The following is a 24,316-nucleotide window of genomic DNA, read 5'->3' on the forward strand; positions in this document are numbered from 1 at the left end:
GGCTGAAATTTTTAAAAGTCAAGAAGTGAAGTTAGCTACAAATAAGACATGCCTGAAAAGCAACTCAGACAAGTCTAAAGAAATTATTCAAATTCAGCACAAAGTCTCAGGTATGGGAAATATAAAAAAGAAACTAATAGATATGAAAGAAATAATAAGGTTTAAGTAACATGCAAAGAGTCAGATATGAATGAAAAGACCGAACAGTTGTAAGATCAGAATCAAAGCACCACTATTCAATACGAGATTTCCCTTGTAGCTAAGTTGGTAAAGAATCTGCCTATAATGCAGGAGACCCAGGTTCAATCCCTGGGTTGGGAAGATCCTCTGGAGAAGGAAACGGCAACCCACTCCAGTATTCTTGCCTAGAGAATCCCATGCACAGAGGAGCCTGGCAGGCTATAGTCTATGGGATCACAAGAGTTGGACACGGCTTAGTGACTAAACACCACATTCAATACATGGTAAACTTCTTAACAGTAGTAATGCTGCCCGAAGACATGGAACAATATTAAAACAAGTGGGGCTTCCCTTGTAGCTCACTCGGTAAAGAAAACAAGTGGAAGAAAATAACTTGCAAATGATAAAACATTTTTGTTTCTAGTTAAAAACAATTTAAAATTTATATGTATCTATAAAATAGACTTAAAACATATAAAGGTTAATAGAACTAGAGGGGAAACTGATAAGTTTACCACTATAGTGAGAAATGTAAGCAAATCTCTCTCAATCATAGATACATCAAGAAAACAAAGACATAGTGAACAAATACATGGATACCTAGTTGGTGGGAATATGGGAGGAACTGGGAGATTGGGATTGACACACATACACTATTGATACTATGGATAAAATACATAACTAATGCTGTTGTTCAGTAGCCCAGTCTTGCCCAACTCTTCAGCACGCCAGGCCTCTGTCCTTCATCATCTCCCAAAGTTTGCCCAAGTTCATGTCTATTGCATTGATGATGCCATCCGGCCCTCTCATCATCTGATGCCCTCTTCTCCTTCTGCCCTCAACCTTTCCCAGCACCAGGGACTTTTCCAATGAGTCAGCCATTCTTATCAGATGACCAAAATACTGGAGTTTCAACTTCAGCATCAGTCCCTCCAACGAGTATTCAGGGTTGATTTCCCTTTAGATTGACTGGTCTTATCTCCTTGCTGTCCAAGGGACTCTCAAGAGTCCCCCTCCAGCACCACAGTTCAAAGGCATCAATTCTTCAGTGCTCCATCTTCTCTATGATCCAACTCTCACAACTGCACATGACCACTGGGAAGACCATAGCCTCAACCATACAGATCTTTGTTGGCAGAGCCTAACTAACGAGAACATACTATATAGCAGAGAACTCTACTTAATGCACTGTGGTGGCCTGAATGGAAAAGAAGTCCAGAAGGGAGGGGGTATGTGTATATGTGTGGCTGATTCATTTTGTTGCAGAGTAGAAACTAATTGAGCATTGTAAACCAACTATACTCCAATAAAAATTAATTTTTAAAAAGCTGAACAAATGAAATTCATAAATAAAATTGTGACCATGAAAAAAGAGAGAAAACAAAAGTATTAGTGAGTAGATGGATGATTTAAATACAATAAGCTCGATTTGCTAGTCACATATAAGGACTCCTATACCCATTCACGTTCTACTCGAGCATAAGAAGATAGTTCTAAAACCTGAAGATATAATAGACCATAAAGCAGTCCCAACAAATCTTGGGAGAACTGGTATCATAATAACCACATTCTCTTGTTGTGAGTTAATTCAGGATTCAATAGCCAAAGAAGTGTAAATTTTGCAAGTATACTTGGCAATTTAAAAATTCATTTCCAAGTAACTATTCTGGGCCAAAGAAGAAATCATAACAAAAAATTGTAATATCTAATATTGAACAATAATAAAAATTGTTGCTATTCATTCACTAAGTCATGTTCAACTCTTTGTGACTCCATGGACTAGCGCACACCAGGCTCTTCTGTCCTCCACTGTCTCCTGGAATTTGCTCAAATTCATGTGCATTGAGTCAGTGATACTATCTAACCACCCCATCCTCTGTTGCCTCCTTCTCCTGCTACCTTCATTCTTTCCCAGCATCAGGGTCATTTCCAGTGAGTCAGCTCTTTGCATCAGGCAGCCAAAGTATTAGAGCTTCAGCTTCTGCAACAGTCCTTCCAAAGAATATTCAAGGTTGATTTCCTTTAGGATTGACTGGTTTGATCTCCTTGCAATCCAAGGGACTCTCAAGAGTCTTCTTCAACACCACAGTTCAAAAGCATCAGTTTCTTGGAACTCAGCCTTCTTTAGTTGCCAACTCTCACATCTGTACATGACTACTGGAAAAAACATAGCTTTGACTATATGGACCTTTGTCAGCAAAGTGATGTCCCTGCTTTGGAATACACTGTCTAGGTTGGTCATAGCTTTTCTTCCAAGGAGCAAGAATCTTTTAATTTCATGGCTGCAGTCACTGTCCATAGGGATTTTGGAGTCCAAGAAAATAAAATCTATCACTGCTTCCACTTTTCCCCCTTCCATTTGCCATGAATTGATGGGACCAGATGCCATGATTTTAAGTTTTTTTTAATGTTGAGCATCAAGCCAGTTATTTTACTCTCTTCTTTCACTCTCATCAAGAGGCTCTTTAGTTCCTCTTCATTTTCTGCCATTAGAGTGGTGTCATCTGCATATCTGAGGTTGTTGACATTGCTCCCAGTAATCTTGATTCCAGCTTGTGATTCATCCAACACAGCCATTTCTCATGATGTACTCTGCATGTAAGTTAAATAAGCAGGGTGACAATATACAGCCTTGTCGCACTCCTTTCCCTGTTTTGAACCAGTCCATTGTTTCACATCCAGTTTTGACCCACAAACAGGTTTCTCAGGAGACAGGTAAGGTGGTTGGATACTCTCGTCTCTTCAAGAATTTTCCACAGTTTATTGTGATCCACATAGTCACAGGCTTGAGAGTACTCAATGAAGCAGAAGTAGATGTTTTTCTGGAACTCCCTTTCTTTCTCCATGATCCAGTGAAATATTGGCAATTTGATCTCTGGTTCCTCTGCCTTTTCTAAACCCAGTTTGTACATCTGGACGTTCTTGGTTCATGTACTGCTGAAGCCTAGCTTGAGGGATTTCGAGCACAGTCTTCCTAGCAAGTGAAATAAGTGCAGTTCCAGGGTAATTTGAACATTCTTTAGCATTGCTCTTCTTTGATATCAGAATGAAAACTGACCTTTTCCCATCCTGTGGAATACCATTTGTCAAAATCTGTGGGATGCAGCTCCTTAGGAATTATACCATTCATTTTTTTTAAGTCTGCAAAGTATGTCAACATAAAAGGCTATATAATAGGATAAATATAATAAAATAGCCAACAAGCCCAGGAGCTTAACAAGTCAAAAATTAATTCATTAAAAAGATGAATAAAATATGTACAGCTCTGGTGAGATTGTACCTGACATCATACATTTGTCAAAACTCACAGAACTGTACAACCCAAAGCGTGAAATCTAAAGGGAAAAAGAAGGGAATGAAAAAGGGGTATGAAGCTACAGATATAACAGAAATTTTAAAAGACAATGAAAGATGAATAAATTTGAAAACTAAAGTATACAGCTAGAATAATATACAAGTTGACCCGCATGAGAAAAGTTTAATGAATTTATAATCTCTACAATATTAATTACTAGTTAAAATTTACCCAAACTAAATCCAAGGCCAATGCAGATTTAGACAAGTTCTACCAAGCACTGACAGAAGGGATAATTCCAATCTTACCCCAAAAAAGGGTAAGATTCTGTAACTCACTTCATTATGGAACTAGTCTAACCTTGATACCAACAACTGACAGGAACAGTACAAGAAAGGAAGACTGGAGACCAACCTCACTGATAATACAGATGTAAAATGGTAAACAAAATCCTCGGAAGCTAGATGTAGCATGGCATAAACTATCATCAAGACATACTTATTCTAGAATACAAGGTTACTACAGAAGTCTATTGATGATTCATGTTATTAAAATTAGCAGATGAAAGTTAAAGAAAACATCATCTTGATAGATGCATACACTGCATTTAATTAAAATCATAACCATTCATGGTAAAAATTAGCAAATGAAAAACAGGAGAGCATTTCCTCAATTGATAAAAGTATAATAAACATCATGTTCAATAGTTAAATATTAAAATTATTCCCTTTAAAATCAGAAGCAAAACAAAAATGCCATTATCATCACATCTGCTCAACACTGTACCAGAAAATCTTACCAACACACTAAAACAAGTAAACAAGAAATAACAGATGAAAAGATAGTACTCAAGTTTAAACTTAGAGCATCACCATGACTTGATATAAAAAATATGTTTAAACTCAGTAGTAGGTACACATGAATTGGTAGGATCTAACTACCTGCCCACACAGAATTTAGCTTAATCTAAACTGGAAGAGGAAGTGAAATGTCCAATAAACATATAAAAACATGCTCAACTTCATAAAGATCCAGCAAAATGAAAATCACACAAGGATAATATACCAAACACATCCAATTATCAAAAATGGAAAAGCAAGAAAACCAGCTTAGACTTCATGATGGGGAATTACAGAAATTCTTACATACCCTGAGAGTATCATTTGGTCTTTGGAAAGCAACCGACATTATTTGGTAACCATACTAGATGTTTACACCTAAATATATATCTTGAAGGGTCTCTTAAACATGTGCATCAGGTGACATTTCAAAGTTTTTAAAGCTCCTTTTGGTAGCAAATTGCCTTTCAAGACACTAGAACTGTAAAGAATGAAAATGTCCATCAAGAGTTTACTAGATAACATCTGCATAAAATGTAATAATGTATATTAGAGAAAATAAAATAAGTCACTGCTACACAACAGCAAAGACAGAGAACAAAAACATACCTAAAACAGACTAAATAACTATTTAGGTCTTCTGCTCATTTTTTGATTAGGTTGTTTGTTTTTTTGACATTGAGCTTCATGAACTGCTTATATATTTTAGAGATTAATCCTGTCAGTTGCTTCATTTGCAAATATTTTCTCCCATTCTGATGACTGTCTTTTTGTTTTGTTTATGGTCTCCTTTGTTGTGCAAAAGCTTTTAATTAGTTCCCATTTGTTTATTTTGGTTTTTATTTTCATTACTTGAGGAGGTTGGTCAAAAAAGATCTTGCTGAGATTTATGTCAAGGAGTATTCTGCCTAAGTTTTACTCTAAGAGTTTAATACAATGAAATATTACTCAGTCATAAAAATGAATGAATTGGGTCATCTGTAGAGAAGTGGATGGGCCAAGAGAGTGTCATACAAAGTGAAATAAGTCAGAAAGAGAAAAATAAATATTATATATATATATATATATTTATGTGGAATCTAAAAACGATGATATGTTTGTGTGCGTGAGTGTGTTAGTCACTCAGTCGTGTCCGACTCTTTGCGATCCTATGAACTGTAGCCCACCAGGCTCCTCTGTCCATGGAATTCTCCAGGCAAGAATACTGGAGTGGGTTGCCATTTCCTTCTCTAGGGGATCTTCCCAACCCAGGGATCGAACTCTGTATCCTACACTGCAAGCAGTTTCTTTACCATCTGAGCTATCAGAGGAAAAAATGGTATAGATGGTCCTACTGGCAAAGCAGAAATAGACACAGACATAGAGAAAACCCGAGGAGGAAAGCAAGGAGATGGGAGGAACTGGGAGATCGGATTGACGCACATACACTATTGGTACTACGTAAAAAACGGACAACTAATAAGAATAGACTGTCCCGCACAAAGAACTCGACTCAATGCACTGTGGTTACCTGAGTAGGAAGGAAGCCCAAAAAGGAGGGAATGTATGTACATGTACGGCTGGTTTATCTTGCTGTACAGTAGAAACTACATTATAAAGCAACTGGACTCCAATAAAAATTAACCTAAAAAAAGACTAAATGAAATTCTTTTCATTTGTTAAATGTTTTAGAAATACAGATACACATAGTAAAACCACTATGATAACTAAGGAAATTATTAACATAACCTCATGAAAATGGTTTCCTCTGGAATACAGGGATGGACCATGGGGACTTCTTATTGGTAATATTCTACTTCTCAAGCTATACACTAATTTCAACGGACTGTTCTACCTCAGGAGGTGTTGGACTTCTCATCACAGAAGTTTGTTTTGTTTTAAGAAATATCTCACTTTGGTGAGCTATTTAGAGACAGAACAAGTACCATATAGGAAATGGATTTGATAAACCTACAAGTATCTCTTAAGATTTCATAATTCCATGTGCATCATAACAAATAGCACAATATGTTGCGCATAAAAACCAACAATAATTATAACAAGCATTCACTGGCTACAGATTTTTGGCAGACACTGCTGATTGCTAACCTACATCCTTACTTCCTTCTCCCTTGCCAGCAGATTTTTTAAAATATTTATTTATTTATTTGGTTGTACCGGGTGTTAGTTGCAGCATGCAGGATCTTTAGTTGAGTAATTCAGGCTTTAGCTGCAGCATGTAAACTCTTAGTTGCAACATGTGGGATCTAGTTCCCTGATCAGGGATTGAACTCAGGCCCCCCACATTGATGGCATGGAGCCTTAACCACTGAACACCTGGGAAGCCCTACAAGCAGATTCTGATTTTGTTTATCCTTCCCCCATATAACTCAGCGGAGAATATTCTAGCCTGTGGAGCATCTTTTATTTAGTCTAAACTCACAGTCCCTTGGTTTAGATGTAAACATGGAGTCCTGCTTCAGCCAAGGAGACATGAGATAGAATCTACTGAGTGGAACCTGGGAAAGGTTTACTTGCTGTTGAGCAGAAGACCCAGAAAAGCACAGACATTCTTTCTTGGGGTGTTGTGATACTAGGATGAGGATATCCTGATGCAACCATGAGGAAGATCAGTCTCAGTGTAAGGCCACTGGTCCATCATGATTGCACTGAGACAATAAATTAACTAAAGCTGGAGTCTTGACTTCTCGACTTGGTAACTAATATGTCACCATACTGTCTATATTTTCCCACTGAAGTCATATCAACTGACACACCATATGCAGAGTTCACTCATTTAACCTTCACGGGAACACTATGAGCTAAGTACCATTATTAAGTTCACTGAATGGACAATGAAAACAAAACTGAAAGAATTCAAATCAGTTGCTCAAAGTCACACATATAGTGAGTGGCAAATTCTAGGGTGTCTGACACTAAAACCTATCCTCTGAATGCCCTATCCATTCAAGGCCCATCCATCTTCCTGAAGCTGTGCGGGGTGAAAAGAGAATCCCAACAAACCTGAGGGGTCCATACGTGTCTAAGGTACAGGTCAGTGCTGGCGGCTGCAGTATTTATATGGCAGCCAATGCAGATTCTTGGCCTCTGAATCGTGGCTATGATTGTTTGACCTTGAAATCTATAGTCCAGAGGCAGCCTCTAAAACTGTTTTCCTCCAGACATTCCTATAATTTAATTCCTTGTATTAAATCACTTCCTGCTTTAAGGACCTAAAATTATTAACATGTGCTGAACTGATAAATCCTGACCTCAACAAATAAATAAGTATATTTCAACTTTATTGATTTATGTTCATCTGAAGTCCCTAGAAAAACAGTTTTATAGCCCATGTGTAATGCAGTTTTATTTTTAATAAAATGACTATTATCAGAGGACTTATTCATCTTCTTTCTCACATCAATACAAACTTTTATTAAACTGCTATGAGGATGTTGAGGATATACACTTAAGATAGGTTCTTTCTCCTCTTTCCCTCATGACTGGGAACTTAAACTGTAGACTAGTGACTGGCATCCCTCATGGAACACCTCACTTCTACTCTTAAGTGATTTTCTGGGCAAACTTTTACAAAAAGCATAATGCATTTTCCCTAAGGTTTAGTGTTCTTCTCTATTAAAATAAAATAATGAAAAGTTCTGAAAGGGGAAGAAATTACATTTATCCTCTATAATATTTACAAAATATGTATTTGTAAAAGGAAGAGGTATTCTAACTTCATGAAAGCATAATACATCTCTTAATAACTTTAAATATTGTATCAGAAAGTGCAATTTTACATTAAAGAGCCTGGAGCTTATCATTAAAAAGACCTGAGTTAAAATCACATAGAGCTGCTTGATAGTGAGAAAATCCTTGGGTTTTCTGAATTTCCGTTAATTCAGCTGATTCGGAAATGTGATCTTTATAACCATCTCCAAAGTTTACTGTAACATTTTTAAAAAATATACCTTGCATGACAGTGTCTGCTGTAAGAGTTGGTATATAGCAAATACTAAGTAAATGTTGAATTTTCTCTTATATCTTAAACACGCTATGGAATAACTCCATTTCAACCAAAAAAAAAAAAAAAAAAAAAAGCTGTAGAAATTCTACATGCCACTAACTTATATCATGTGCGTGTGCGTACTTAATTGCTAAGTCGTGTCTGACTCTTCGTGATGCCATAGACTATTGCCCATCAGGCTCCTCTGTCCATGGGAATTCTCCAGGCAACAATACTGGACTGGGTTGCCATTTCCACCTCCAAGGGACCTTCCTGACCCACAAATTGAACCCATGTCTCCTGCGTCTCCTGCGCTGACAGGCAGATCCTTTACCATTGAGCCAACTTATATCATAAAATCAGAGAAAAGTTTCTGAAGAATTAAGTCAAAAGGATTGTGCAGATCAGTGGTGATTAGTCCTGAGACAAGTAGAAAGTAGTTACCCACCACTGAACTTCCCTTTGGAATTTTTCAGCATCTTGACTTTAATTATTTCCCATTCCCACTAATTACCTCCTACTCAATACCCGATACTACAAAATACTTTGGGTATTCCAACAAACAGAAAAGTCGGGGCAGGTAAACCCCTCAAACAGTTTACATTCCTGTAGATTAAAATAATAACTAAATAAGGACTTCCCTGTGGTCCAGTGGCTAAGATCTGGTACTCCCAAAGACTCAATACGGCCAAATAAATTTTTAAAAAAATAACAACTAAATAAAATACTGGACAGGTATTTAAGAAACTCATTATATTATCAGTTATGGTGTTGACACTGATCTTCTAAAAAAATGCTTTAAAAAATTTAATAGTTTATTTAGTATTTAGCAAAATGCAGAAACAGCAATGAAATTAGCCCAGTGAAAACTAAAACCAATATAACAAAAGACTTATGAACACCATTTTACCATTTTTCAGATCAAACAAATCTGGGGGATTTTCATGTTGGCAATGTCCTTTCATTTGGGTATTTTTACTTATTTACAAGGATATTCAATAATGAAAAGAATGATTTATAGGTTGGCAATAAAAAAGCCACCATGAACGTTAAAACGAAAATTCCCCTCTCTTCATAGGTTTAGGCTTACGACCTACTCCTCTTTTCTCCACCTCACTCCATCCTGTTGTCTTGATTCGTGGATTATAAGATTGAGGGTGGGAAGGAGAAAGAGTGAAAAAGGAGGCAGATGGTGTAATGAGAACAATTAACAAGAATTAACCAAAGTACAAGTTTATGTGGATTATCGACTCGGCAAACGGAAATTTTATGCTGGTTTAAAAGATATCGTTTGGATGATTTCAATTTAGATCTTGAAAACAAACCTCAATTGGCTCTTCACCACCTTTTACTTGATTTTCACCCATTTCTCCATTCTCATAGCTGCTGCTCTTCTCAACCCATAACTCGGATTTCTCTACAGTAAGTCGAAGCTGGTCTAGATCTGCCTTGATCTGTTTGTAGTTATCCACATCCTGATTAGACACCAGCAATTGCACCTGGAAACAGAATTTCAATCCTCGATTTACTTACAGAATTTTATTAATGTCAAAAATCCCAAGTCTTTTAACATATGTGTCCCTCAGTGAAAGTTTAATATTTTTAGGCTATTTATGGATATTTTACATGTATATTGATCATGAAAACTTACCTGAAAGTATCTGCAAATTCTACTTAATATATTCACATGTTATAAGGAATTATACACACAAAAAAGTGAGCCCTAACAACGCTTTTCAAAATGTTAAAGAGTAATTTAAAGTAAAAGATACCCTAACTCTAATGTTACCAATAAAGTTAATTTTTCTGAGACTCCATGTTTGAAAGAGGTAGAAACATAAAAATAAGTGGAAGAAAACACCCATACAGTCTAAAGCTTAATTTGTATATATTATGTGAATATATGAATAGTTTCATCTATTTATATAATTACTTTTAATTATTTCATATTTTAACATATTCCTGTAAAATTTCCTAATGACAATCAATGTTCTATTAAGGAACTATTAGTGAAATACAAGTAAGCCCAGAGATAGTCTTCATTCATGGTCTCAAAATTGGTATCATTCAAAGATGACAAAGAAAAAGATTAGCTCCATCACAATTCCTCTCTTTTGGATTCATATAGTTTTCAATCACAAAACACTTATTTCGGTGTAGTACCCAAACTGATCAGTAAAATTTAGGGTCAGAATAACAGCAGGGGCAACAAAATTCCTAATATGGTATTATCCCCCAGTGCCTTCCTAAATCTTAGTGCCTATCATCCACATTAAAGATATTAACTGAAAAATCACTTTCTAAAATAGATCATGTCTTGGCTGCAGACAAGGCCATATCTATCTTTAAAAATAGAAAGTGTCCCCAGGAAAAGCTGCAGTCTCATTAACTCTGCAACCATTAAGTCAGGTTGGATGCTATAAACAACATTTCAGAGCCTCTGTGGGTGGAAGCACTGAAGGCTACTCAATCTCACCTGTTTAAATGCCTGTAAAACTTCCGCTCTCTGGCTGAAGTGCTTGAACAGCAGCTGCAGGGCTCCTGACAGCAGAGGCGGGTAGTCATGCATGATCAGATGAATGAGGACCCGTAAAAACGTCCTGCCTCCTTCGTCATCGAGTTGAACTGGATTTTTCTCCTTTCTGTAAAACCAAAAAAATCATTCTAAAAGACTTGTATTTACATAAAATCTAGTCATAAGTGGCTAAAATTGTGTATACATTCTCAGACTTAACACTATTTCCACCATCACCCCTCCACAAAAAATTGGAAATTGCAAAGGAAAACCTTTTTACTTTCTTTGGCCTCATGTTACTAATAAGGGGGCTTCCCAGGGTGGTGCTAGTGATAAAGAACCTGCCTGCCAATGCAGGAGACATAAGACACGTGGGTTTGATTCCTGGGTTGGGAAGATCCCCTGGAGAAGGGCATGGCAACCCACTCCATTATTCTTGCCTGGAGAATCCCATGGACAGAGGAGCCTGGAGGGCTACAGTCCATGGGGTCACAAAGAGTCGGACACGACTGAAGCGACTTAGCTTGCAGGCACAACTAATGAGGAAATGGAACATAAAGAGAAGCTTGTGATTGTCCATGAAAGGAGGGGTGACCGAAGTCCCAGTCTGTCCGAGACCGAGAGGGTTCCTAAGACGGGAGACTCTCAGTGACTGCAATAGGCAAGTAGCAGGCAAACTGGAATGATCTGGTAATCTAGACGCAGACAAAATATAGAGTGAATCAATCCAGAAGCGTTTACTGAGAAGGCATATCAGCTGGATGCACGTCAAGGGCCAATGTACCACGCCCCAAGACCCCCACCAGGCCCCAAACCTGCTCAGGACCGGCGGTGAGGCCGTGAGGCGCAGCATGCGCATGCGCATGCGCACGCGCACGCGCACAGGCGCGGCCAGAGCCCGAGCAACTCCGCGAGTTTGCTGTGTTCGGACTCGGGGCTAGATTACCCGGATGAAAAGTTCGTTTATTTCAGTGAAAATCATACACTGGTTTATCCTCTTCTCAGGAATAATGAAAACTTGAATAGGAAAACACAGTAACAATAACAACAGCAGAAACTGGCAAAACAATATAAAAACAAACCTAAACCAAAAGTTCACTAGACATAAAAATCCTTTCTGGGCTTCCCTGAGTCTTTCTTCTTGTCCTTCTTGCTAATCAAAGAAAATGCAACAAAAGGCTTAGTACAGAAATCTGTTAGGTACATATGGCAAATCTGTGATAAAAATTCATGCTAGAAACTCAATATTTGTAGCTCAGACATCCTACAGGTTTTACTTTTCTTTTTGACTATTAGTTTCATTTCTGGGGAAACCAAAGAAACAACCTAAAAACAATGAATAGTATGGCTCCTAACAGCAAAGGAGGGTAGCCATGCAGAGATATTTCATTTTCTTCAATCATATGGATATTTCCAATTGGCAGATGATGAGCATTAGTTCTCACATATATACTTAATGATAACATTGAAAGAAGTTACTTTCTTGCCTCAAATTTCTCAGATTTTGGGAAGCAGTGTTTTGCAAGATCCAGCGGTATTTTTGCCAGGAGACTTAAAGGGCATTCCTGTGCCGTCATTATTTGAGGAAAGAAAAGCAAAGAATTCAGGGGAAAGTTCAATACACTGATCTCATCTCTCCTGTCTTTTTTTTTTAACCTGACCTAAAGAAAAGCTATGCTTTCTCTTCTATAGTAAATTCGCAGCTTCATTTCTGGCAGGAATTATGTTGGCAACCATAAAGGATATAAAATTAAATAGATACAGGGAATGATAAAGTATTGTAAAATTCTAAGTAAAATCTTATTCATAAAATAACGATACATAAATGCTACTATACCTTCCAGCAAACATAGTTTCTGCCTGAGCTGCAATTTCATCTATATCAGGAACAATAGCTGCAAAGATAAATGGTAAAATGGTAAAAAATCCATCCTTTATATTTTTATAATTAGGAGTCCCAATATTTATATTAATGTAGCATACCTAAAAATATTTTTGTCTTAATTTCTTTATGCCACCAAAAGTCAATTAACACTTTAAAAAGTCACAACACAGTGTCTGTTATTCATCAGTATTTTAAATTGAAGTTTACATTTAAAAATCATTATACTCAAAGGTACATTGAAAAGATCACATAAAACTATTTACAAAGTTTCTTCATCTATATAAGCATATATATATATATATATATATATATATATATCTACATACACAAAGACCTATATATATACATATAATTTAAACAGATAATGATATGGAAAGATAATATTTTTTAAAGAATCACAACATACCCATAAGGAAACTTGTTATTACATGGTACTTCCAAACAATATGATCTTTTTACCTAAGCTTACTTTTGCAATTCCATACCTTCTTCTTGTGGGACAGAGTGCTTTTTTTTTTTTTAATGTGAACCAGTCTTGATTCCTCACCCATCCCCACCACTAACATTTTGAAGATGTCTATGACAGGTACACAATTTATTTCTCATCTCCAAAGCACAAAAAGAAAAAGGAGCAAGATATAAAAAGGGAAAAAATTCTTCCCAGAAAGCTACCTCATACAAATACAACCGATTTAAGAGGTCAGATAAATCAAAGAAGACTGGTTTTCTGGGGATGCCCCTAGACTTCCCCTCCTACACTTTTACTGACAGAGCTCCTTTTTCCAGAAGTCTGGCTTCTGAGAGCCAATAATTGTTATGCTAGTGTCAATGCAAACGCCAGCAAGACTTTCTGGTTCTGCCTCCTCATTCCTGGAAATAGCCCCTTGGGGTTCTACACTTCTGAGAAGCATAAAAACAACACAGCTGCAAATGTGCCTGGGAGACTTCTAGCTCAGGAGAGCTGAACTCCACGTGTAGAGCACACTGCCTTGGATGGTACCCATGAGTCAGGGAGCAGGACGTTTGGCTTAGCATCCACGTTATAGTTAACGTGTAGTCACTGACTTTCCATCAAACCGACTGATGCACGAAGAAGAGGCTTCCTGATGTGATCACAGTGGTTGTAGTTCTCAAGAAGCTTCATATCTGTATATAAATCCCACCCCAGCAAAAAAGTTCTGTGAACTGGCTAAATCATCAATGATATAGATTCCATCTTCAATATGATATAGTTTCCAGCTTGTCATGGCTGGCCTGATCTAACCAGAAAAAAAAAAGTGGTGATTTAATATTTCTTAGGTTTCATAAGGTACTTTCTAGAGTCACAACATTTTTACAATAATTTTTATGCTCTTATGTCATTATGCTCCTATACTCACAGAGAGAGTAGCTTCATTCTTATACACTTTAAATGTGAAAAACTGAAAAACAGTACCAAGTTACAACTGTACAAGGTAATAAAGAACCAACAAACACACATACACAGTAAAACCAACACCCACATCCAGACCTTTATGGGAATGCCATGTCTTTATTCTTGAGTTGGGTAACTCCTACAAAATACCTTTCTTCCTGAGAGATGCATTTCACATGCTCTGTGATCAAGCCAAAAAAATAATCCCCTTGGATTTTCACCAAAACAGCATAATTCTTAAAAGATTCAGACCTGCAGTTGGAGAGACCTCAGAGAGAATCCCTTTTCCACTACTTCATAACTTTAAGCAAGTAACTTAACCGCTCTAACCTTGGTCTTCTGATCAGTAAACTGGCACAATAAAGAGTACTCAAACTTATGGAGTTGTGAAGATAACAAGAGAGACTGCATTCAAAGGACCGAGCACCAGCAGCAGCAAACATCCTCCCTGCCATTCTAGACACGTTATTTAATTTCTGTCTCAGCTCCGTCATTTCATTGGTGGAGATTATTTGGACATTTTTGTCTCATACAAATGCTTCTTGTCTTAAAGCATAAAAAGGAACTTTCAAGTTCTCATGGAAACATCATCCAGAGAGCAAATATTGTCACAAAGGTAATACCTGATGGCAGCAGTGTATCAGGAGAGCCACTGGTGGACGTTTCGGCATTTCCATTGTTCTCCCCGAATTCCTTCTTATATATTGACAGCATATAGGAGATCCTATAATCTAGTCTGACACTCAAGATAAACTATAAGAAACATTAAAAACAACATAAGTTTCTTTCGTCAGCATGGTGTTTAAAAATTCATTTCATTACAGGACAGCAAGAACAATGTAACTATCAACATGTCACATCATCACAACATGAACTACTTCGAAACTTTATTGGAAAACTCAACACTTCCATCACACACATGATAAACAGTCATAACACTAAGAACAGTGAGGCATTTGCAGGAGCCAATATCAGTAAAATCCCTCAACAGTTTTTGAAAAGGAGATGACTTGACTTCCCACGCTCACTCTTGGAAGATTCCAGGTGGGGGTATCCAGTAGATAGGGATGAAGACATTATGATGACATAATTTCCTGAACCCTGAGCAGAGTTCCCACTGGCTCCACAAGAAAAGTGCTGGAGCTCATTCACAACAGAAAGGCCAAGATTTTTAGCTACAGTAGTGTGGATTCTGACTGTAACAAAAGGAGTCCTGGATCTAGGCTTCAGAGGGGCAGCTTAAGTAACAGCCTCCGGTATACCAGGGATACGCCTCCCTGCTGCCTGGCTCTCTTTGGCTCTGTGTTACTGTCCTTGTTCTTTTTAATGGATGTATTGACAGAGACTAAGTACCAATAAGGTTCCCATCTGTGCCCAGCACTGAGAAGGATGCAAGTGCCTGGAGCCCAGGGTCCTCAAGAAGAGTGACTGAGTTGGAAAAACTAAATATATTTTGCCATAGCACTGTTTGTTGGTGTTACTTGTTTTTTGCTTCACTGCACAGCATGTGGAATCTTAGTTCCCCGAGCAGGAATCAAACCCTCACCTCCGCAGTGGGAGCACGGAGTCTCAACTATAGGGCTGTCAGTCCCTGCTACAGCATTGTTAACATACTTAGGAAATGATTGAGGGCTACCCGTGTGGTATAAAATATAATGGAGATAAGAAGGAAAAGGTAAATGTCACTATCTGAGTGGAGATGGGAAACAACAGAGAGGCAGACTTACACAGGGCAACCTGCCATCCCAGTTTGCCTGGGAGAGTCCTGGGACAGCCTTTGCTCCCAGTATAATTATTATTTGTGTCCCCTACACTCTCTTAAGAGATGCTCATTGGAACAGCAAACAATAACAGTCATGCAAGTTTCAGAAAACTGGGGGTTTGGTGGTACCCTCTAAACCTAGTTCTCACTATCTATGCCACAGTCAGCAGTGTCAGAACCCCATCTCCCTCCTCCCACCCTCCTGCCCCTTCCTCTCTCTCTTTTGGTCCTTCTCCATCTGAACAGCACAGGCTGGAATGCCTGCAGCGTCTCTCTTACCTCCTCACATTTATTTTCATGGTTCACTTTACCTTGAATATTCTTCTCCTCTACCCCATAATTACTAGCTTTTGAGATATCCTCCAAGGTCCTGTTTGAATCCCTTTTGAAATGAAGCTTTCCCTGGTTCCGCAGTCCAAATCAATTTTTCTCCTTTTTGCTCACCCAACACATTATTTACAGCTACAGGTCCAAAGTTGAATGCCTCTCTCTCTTCCTTCTCCCTGTTGCTCTTCTGCTAGACCTTTATGTTCCTCCTGGGTCACAGCCATGCTCCATGTCAGCTATGTTCAGTCAAGCTCCACAAACTTGTTGAGCCAGGCACTGAGGCAGGTACCAAAAGTGCGGAAAAGGTGCCAGGGATATAAAACCTGCCTCTGAACAGCATATAATCCAGAGAGAAAAGCAGACACCAGAGAAACTCTTATTAGCATGCACTGAGCACCACTACCGCTATTAGCCGAACTGATTCCACTTATGCAGGGGATTTTCAAAGCTGGAGACAGATCGTGGGAGGACGGGGCTGAGAAAGGACCAGTGGGCTTGGGGAGCAGAATGGCAGGAGCAGAAGCTAGACTGCAGGTGCATAAAATGAAGAGTTGTTTTTTTAAGCGAATTTATTTCTCTGGTGGCTCAGACGGTTAACAATCTGCCTGCTAGAGTTTGATCCCTGGGTCGGGAAGATCCCCTGAAGAAGGAAATAGTAAACCTAACCCAATATTCTTGCCTGGAATATCCCAAGGACAGAGGAGTCTGGCAGGTACAGTCCATGGGGTCACCAAGAGTCAAACACGACTAAGCGACTAAGACTTCACTTTCATGTAAAGAACAAGGTATGAAAACATAAATTAACGAAACACTCAGTGGCTTTCAGTTGATGATTAATGTTCAAAGAATTATATTCTATAAATAGAGCCAAAATTCAAACTTTCATCTCTAATATAGTTCATTGTGAAAAATAATGGAAGGTAGAAGCGGAGGGGGAGAGGGAAGAATAAAAAGAAAGGCAAAGGAAGAAGAGTTAACAAGGGATGAAGACAGACAGAGGGAGAGGATGAGAGAGAAACAAAAAGGCTTAAAGAAAATACACACAATGATGGGGAAGGAAAGGAAGGGCTGGAGACGAAGAGCAGCTGGCAAGAAAGCAGGAGACTTGCTTAAGGAACGTGGCTACAAAGAAATTCTTGAAGAGACAGTCTTAAAAAGAAACAGTCAAGAGGAGCACAGGGGAACGCAGACACAGGGAATCAGCGTCAGACACAGGCACACAAAAACCGGAGCAAGAACAGAGGTTCAACAAGAAATACAGAGAGGACCCAACTGCAGCAGCAAAAGCAAGCCAGTCCTGCTCTGCCCTGCCATGGTTTCGCCATCTCATCATTTTTCAGCTATAATGAACTGTTTTGTAAATGCAGAATATCTGTAACTGTTATTGAGCTAAAGTGAGGACATGTATTTCAGAGGCGGTCCCATGAGGACTAAGCTGGGAGCCCTCTAGGCCCACAGGTCAGGTGATCAACACCTTCCTTGGGTTAAGAACAGGACAACTGAGTGATTTCTCAGGGTAGTGAACACGGGGTTGGGAGGCCTGCCAATAATTTCTCGGGACTCAGCCTTTGGAATTTGTGGCGGAACTGTGAAATTTTTTATGATTATAAATCTAATTACTTTAAATAAAAATGTACAGATCCTTCCAGGACAACTAATCCAGTTCTGGTAGCTAGTCTACATTAAATTAGGATGAAAGACTTAGTAAACTGTAGCCAGAACTTTAATAGATCCTCAAAAACTCCAGGCTCCAATTTTCAAATATGGAGTAAATGCTATAATTAAAGTATCATAAAACTACTTTCCAAACTTAAAAAAAAATGCTAAGAATTCATAGCTATAATAATGTGATTTTATTTACTACCCCATACTAAACCACTGGTCACAAAATAGCAGTTTACTCCTTTAACTTCATAGACAAAGGTATTAGACTAAGTTATTGTTTTTAAATGTATATATTATTGATCTTCCCTGGTGGTCTAGTGGTTAAGGATCCTCCTACCAATGCAGGGGACACGGGTTCAATCCCTGGTCCGGGAAGATTCCACATGCCGTGGGGCAACTCAGCCCATGCACCACAACCACTGAAGCCCAAGAACAGCAATGAAGAGTAACCCCTACTCACTGTAATAAGAGAGTCCACACACGGCAACTAAGAGCCCACACAGCCAAAATTAAAAATAAGTACATAGATGAATAAACATATTTACATATATTATTACTAGCCTTTTGGAAACAAAAACACCAAGACAGTCACTTACATAAAATGCTAAAAACAGTCATTAACTTTTAAGTTAATAAAAGTAAAAAGTCTCTTACTACGATAAATGTGTATACATAGAATCAAATGTCCAATTCAATTAAAAGTAAAAAAAGAGTTGGAATTCAATCTTAACTTCACCTACTCTGAAACCCTTCCTAAATTAAGGTAAAATTAAATCAAGGTCAATGTTAAATGACAAAATATATATTAAAGAAGTTATGTCAACCTCAAAGCACTCCACATTTGTTAGGTATCATCATTAAACTATTTAATAGGCATGCACACATGTAATTAATATGTTAAATAGTGTCAGTGTAAGATTTCTTCCCAGGCTTATCATTATCTTAAATGAAATAAAATTAGATCAACAGCATTTCAGAATATTTACACAGTGATCTGGAACAAAAAGTTAAGACATTAAACCAACAGGCACAGGTAGGTGCTTGTTGCTTCCCTCCCATTCGGCCCTTACCTGTAAAATCTCAATGATCTTCAACTTGGTGTCCATGACGGTGACGTCCTCATGATCAGTGGGGCTTCCCTGCTTGCTGGGGTGCAGGCTGGGCTGAATGTCAGGCACACTCATGGGGAAGATAGAGCCTCTGCTGAGCACCATCTGGGTCATCATCTCTCCCACCCCATGGATGGTTCTCATGACATTGTTTCCTGGCACAAGAAAAGTCCACAAGTCAACACACATGCCACCTTGGGAGACAGCTGTTATATCCGTTGGCCGCAGCCAGACTGAAAATGTGGCAGGAAGAGCACTAAGGATGAGAAAGAAGAGCATCAGTCCTGCTCCGGCTCTTTCCTTGCAGATCAAGTTAAAATAGTGCAGACACATTTCAGAATGACAGATTTTAGAAATACAAGTTTACTTTTCTCAGAAAATGCTTTCAAATGACACACAGCAGGTGAGTTGTTGATGGCTCTAACAATATCCAAAGCAGGTCCTTCTGGAACATAGGAAGTCCTACCATCCATCACACCAAGAGGCACTAACTCTTACAGTCACGAGGAAGAAAGGTTATCAATCTCTACCATAAAGTACGTTGCAAGTGAGGATACAAAGACTACAGGAAAACACTTAAATGGTGACTAGCGTCCTAATCCTACCTTCAAGCCTAGGAACTTTTAGCTTGGCTTTCATAATGCTTGTGAAAAAAGCTTGGGAGTAGGATTTTTACAACTTCATTTTAAGGAAAACTCTTTTCTAGAGAAGAAGCACATTTTATCCATTTCTTCATCAATGTGAATTTAAAAATCATAATTCAAAATCCACAAAAAGCTACTGTGTTTGAGATAATTACAGAAACAAATTACTAATCATCATCTTCGATAAGGCATACTGCCTCTCCTGCATCTTGAGTTTGGCTCCTCATTTCATTCGTCCTCCAATAAAACTGCCCCAGGCTTCCCTGGTGGCTGAGTGGGAAAGAATCTGCCTGTTAACGCAGGAGATGTGGGCTCAGTCCCTCGATTGGGAAGACCCCTTGGAGAAGGGAATGGCAACTCATTCCAGTCTTCCTGCCTGGAGATCCCATGGACAGAGGCGCCTGGCGGGCTGCAGTCCATGGAGTCGCAAAAGAGTCAGACATGGCTGAAGGACTGAGCACGAAGCACGCCCAAAACTGCCCACACACTCAGTCCTCACACTGACCACAAGCAGCTGTACCAGAGGATCCTCCTGTCACTGCTATGATTTACCCTCTCCTCTGCTATTTCTCACTTCTAAATCCCTACGACAAGAAATGAGAATTTGAAAGAACAACTCTCTACTTTCTTTTCTGAACAGTGGTCTTTGCTTCGTGGGTGTTCATGGAGCTTTGCCTCAAGCAAAGACCTAAGAATCTGGCAAAGAATGTTCCTTTCCCCAAGTGTCTCAGGGTATAAACCAAGAGAAAGGGAAATGGAAATAAGATGGGATGAGATTAAACCCTCAGCTCCAAGCAAAGACCATAAACTGTGGGAATACCTACAGGATTGAAAGGCAAACAAATAAAGAAAAGGAAAATATTTAAAGGATGACTCAAGAGAAGCTTCATGGTCCTGTTCACAGACCACAATTACCATCAAGCCAATGGTAACTGATATTATTTGTATACTGAAAGGTGAAATGCCTTTTAAAACTCATTATCTTATCCACAGATTAAATCAGTATACATAAAAGAGGATGGTACTGAAAGAATACATTTTTGAGAATGCAGTGAAGGAACATTTTTTTCTAGAGTGGCATCTTCCAGGCAGAAATTAATTAGGGTTTTCATTCTGAGAGTCTAGGACCTTTTATTACACTGTTGCTAGCCTAAACCCAAAAATGGGGATAAGAAAAAATATATGAAAGATAATTTCCAAGTTTGGACAAGCTTGAGACAAAGGATTTGAGACAGCCTCATTTTCTATCAGAAAAACCTCAAGGCAGAATGCTTCATTGTCTGTGGTTCCCAAATAATCATAACAACTGAGCATTCCTACATCTCCCCACCAGGCATGTGATCTGGTTGCTGGCAACAGTTTTGGATCATCAATGTCCAACCAGTACATTTATCTGAGGCTCGATTCCAGTATGTATATGTAGTAGCCGCCAAATGATGCTTGCTTACCACCAACACAGAACAGGCTCTTCTGTTATTCTTACCCTTGATTCACACAAAAATCCTAGGCACCCACATTGTCTGCACCTTATTTAGATTTGCAAGAAAAATAACCAATTAATCCAAACGATTGTTACACACAAAACATTCGCCCAGACAATTCTTACCCCCCCAAATATAGATCTTCTCATCAAGCAATTAAAATCTCGAAGCCAGTTCTGTCATAATAGATAACACATGCTGTCAATGAAATGGGAGGGCTCATCCCAGGGACAACACATCATTAGATGCCTGAGGCACTTGGTGGCCACAAAACTCTCCTAACATCTCTGTGTATGGCCAATGCTGAGTTTGCAAATTAAAAGATGCTATGTCTTCCAGAGTTTCCGGGTGGTGATGAGAAGTGCTTCCATTATGAACTACTACAGCTTGGAAAACATAAATCAAACACCACATAAATCACAGACAAGCAAGGCTCCTTTTTTTCCACAGAAAATTTTTTTAATTCTAAGACTGTTGAGATAACTCAGAGGTGATTGAAAGTGAAAATCACTCAGTCTCTGATCCTGATAATTACAGATCCCCTTATCCAGGGGATCTTCCCAATCCAGGGATTGATCCCAGGTCTCCAACATTGCAAGCGGATTCTTTCCCATCTGAGCCACCAGAGATGACCAAGAATACTGGAGTGGGTAGGCTATCCCTTCTCCAAGGGATCCTCCCAACCCAGGAATTGAACCAGGGTCTCCTGCATTGCAGGTGGATTCTTTACCAGCTGAGCTACCAGAGAAGCCAGAGGTGATTAGTCTTCAACAATGCAAAAAAAAGAAATCTTAGGATGTCTCATCTCAACCATGATTAATTAATACTACTGAAAAGTTTCCAGTGAAAAGGCTACTATACTATAATATAAATGCTCTGGATAAATTCAGGTTTTTGATGTCCTTTATATTAACCCAGAAGCTAGAATTTGGATTTATATACAAAGTGTATTGAGATGGTTTGAAAAAGGGAGTCACCTTTGTTACGTAAAACTACAAAGGAAGGAATTTCTTAGAAACAAAAGCAGACAGACTTTACAGGTTCTTTCATTATATGATTGTGTAGGTATTTTGGGGCTTCCCAGGTGGTGCTAGTGGTAAAGAACTTGCCTGCCAGCTAATGCAGGAGACATAGAGACGCAGGTCTGATCTATGGACAGAGGAGCCTGGCAGGCTACAAATGCATAGGGTTGCACAGAGTCGGACAGACTGAAGCAACTTAGCATGCATGCTAATCCTAATGCCCTCAAGAGAATACCCCCCAAAGCAAGACAAATACAGTAAATGCATACTAGAAATGGTGACTGGAAATGGGTTGAGAGTTCATTGCTTTGTTTCTTTGATGGTTTTCATGAGTCAAGTTTCCATTACCAATTCCAGAGATAACACTAAAACTGTGCTGACCATAATTGAATTTTTCCTTATTCCAAAGTCACTTTATTACTGGCCACGCTATGGGATTCAACAATCTTTAACACTTTTGTGGATTTACAGAGAGTGTAAGGGATTTAGCAGAATCTTACTTGACTGATGGAAATTTACTGTAGTCCCCTGGTGTTTTATTTAAAGTCATTCTTTACCCGCTATCTCTTTCTGTTAGAAATACTTTTCTCTGGGGACTTCCCTGGTGGTCTAGTGGTTAAGAGTCCATCCTGCAATACAGGGGATGCATGTTCAATCCCTAGTTGGAGAACTAAGATCTCACATGCTGCAGAACAACTAAGCTCCAGCATCACAACTACTGAGCCCACATGTCACAACTAGAGAGTCCGCACACCTCAACAAAAGATCCCACATGACGCAAGGAAGACTGCACATGCCGCAACTAAGATTTGACATAGTCAAATGAACAAATACTTTTCCAATAAAAAATACTTCCCACCTATGAACACATAAGAATAAAACTGATCATCTGAGTTTTCTAGCTGTTCAGATTTCAGATAGACATTTCTGAAATCTTCTAAGCATTTATAAGAGAAATAGATACATCTGATAAGAGTTCTGTGAGTAACTGCTCACAGCAATTTTCTTCTTTTGTGCCTACCAAAGACAACTCTCAATGCTTTAGAGTAATGGAAGCCAAAAAATGGATAATATCGAAACCAATCTTATTTCCCTGAAACATATTTTTATAGCTGGACTTGGAAAAATATATCTGCTGTTTTCATAATTCATTTGAAACAGAATGATGTTAAACCATAAAGACATGTTTCAGGACATCTTCCTACTTCCCCTCCCTGCTTAGCAGCTCCTTATAAACCTCTTCTTGCTGGAATACGCCTACACTCTCTAGAACTAGAGCAGTTTTCTATTTTGATCATTCCCTGGAGAAGTGCTTCCTCCCAGTGGTTAGGGTCTGGGTTCTAAAAGGACTTTTCTGTATGCACACACACACACACAAAAAGCATTAACACAAAATCAAAACCTTAGTTAAGATAGTGGTATAATCAGAGTAACAGGGAACATGGTATCAATCTAAATTAAAAGAAAGATTAAGATTTAGCATCCCAATAGACAAGTAAGCAACCAGCACTCCCAGTGCAAAGTCAGATAAGAATAAGAGCTACATATACAGTCCACATAGGTTTTTTAATTGCTCAATGATAGTTTTAAATTTTATTTTATTAAAGTGTAGTTGAAACTTACAACGTTGTATTAGTTTCCAGAGTACAGCAAAGTGATTCAGTTATACATAAATATATATATTCTTTTTCATATTCTTTTCCATTTATCATTTATTATAGGATATTGAATATAGTTCCCAGGGCTATACAGTAGGACCTTGTTGTTTGTCCATTTTATAAATAATGGGTTGTATCTACTAATTCTATCCCTTCCTTATCCCCTCTTCTCCTTGGCAATCCCAAGTCTGTTCTCTATGTGAGTCTATTTTCTTGTAGATAATTATAGATAAATTCATTTGTGTCATATTTTAGACTCCACATATAAGTGATATCATATGGTCTTTGCCTTTCTCTTTCTGACTTACTTCACTTAGTATGATAATCTCTGGGTCCATCCATGTTGATGAAAATGGCATTGTTATTGTTGTTCAGTCACTCAACCACGTCTGACTCTTTGCAATCCTATGGACTCCCTGATGCAAAGGGCATTATTTCACTATTTTTATGGCTGAGTAGTATTCCTTTGGGTATATGCATCCTATATACCACACTTGCTTTACCGATTCCTCTGTCAATCACACGGGGTGTTAAC

The 24,316-nt window shown here is 38.5% G+C and overlaps 1 protein-coding gene and 1 non-coding gene across 3 annotated transcripts in view; one reads left to right on the plus strand and one right to left on the minus strand.

Annotated features, from left to right (window-relative positions):
* Positions 1-24,316, minus strand: part of ITPR2 (inositol 1,4,5-trisphosphate receptor type 2) — a 556,807-nt gene that overhangs the window by 319,769 nt on the left and 212,722 nt on the right. For both annotated transcript variants that reach the window (XM_061125163.1, XM_061125162.1), the window contains 5 exons: positions 18,938-19,131; positions 14,737-14,866; positions 12,652-12,709; positions 10,776-10,941; positions 9,625-9,798 (listed from right to left, as the gene is read on the minus strand). In XM_061125163.1, the coding sequence (XP_060981146.1) occupies positions 9,625-9,798; positions 10,776-10,941; positions 12,652-12,709; positions 14,737-14,866; positions 18,938-19,131 (722 nt within the window). The remainder of the gene's footprint in view (positions 1-9,624; positions 9,799-10,775; positions 10,942-12,651; positions 12,710-14,736; positions 14,867-18,937; positions 19,132-24,316) is intronic.
* Positions 250-321, plus strand: TRNAY-AUA (transfer RNA tyrosine (anticodon AUA)). The gene has a single exon. It is a non-coding gene; the product is annotated as a tRNA-Tyr (tRNA).

This window comes from Dama dama, chromosome 22, assembly GCF_033118175.1.
Source record: "Dama dama isolate Ldn47 chromosome 22, ASM3311817v1, whole genome shotgun sequence".
In the NCBI taxonomy this organism is placed as follows: Eukaryota; Metazoa; Chordata; class Mammalia; order Artiodactyla; family Cervidae; genus Dama; species Dama dama.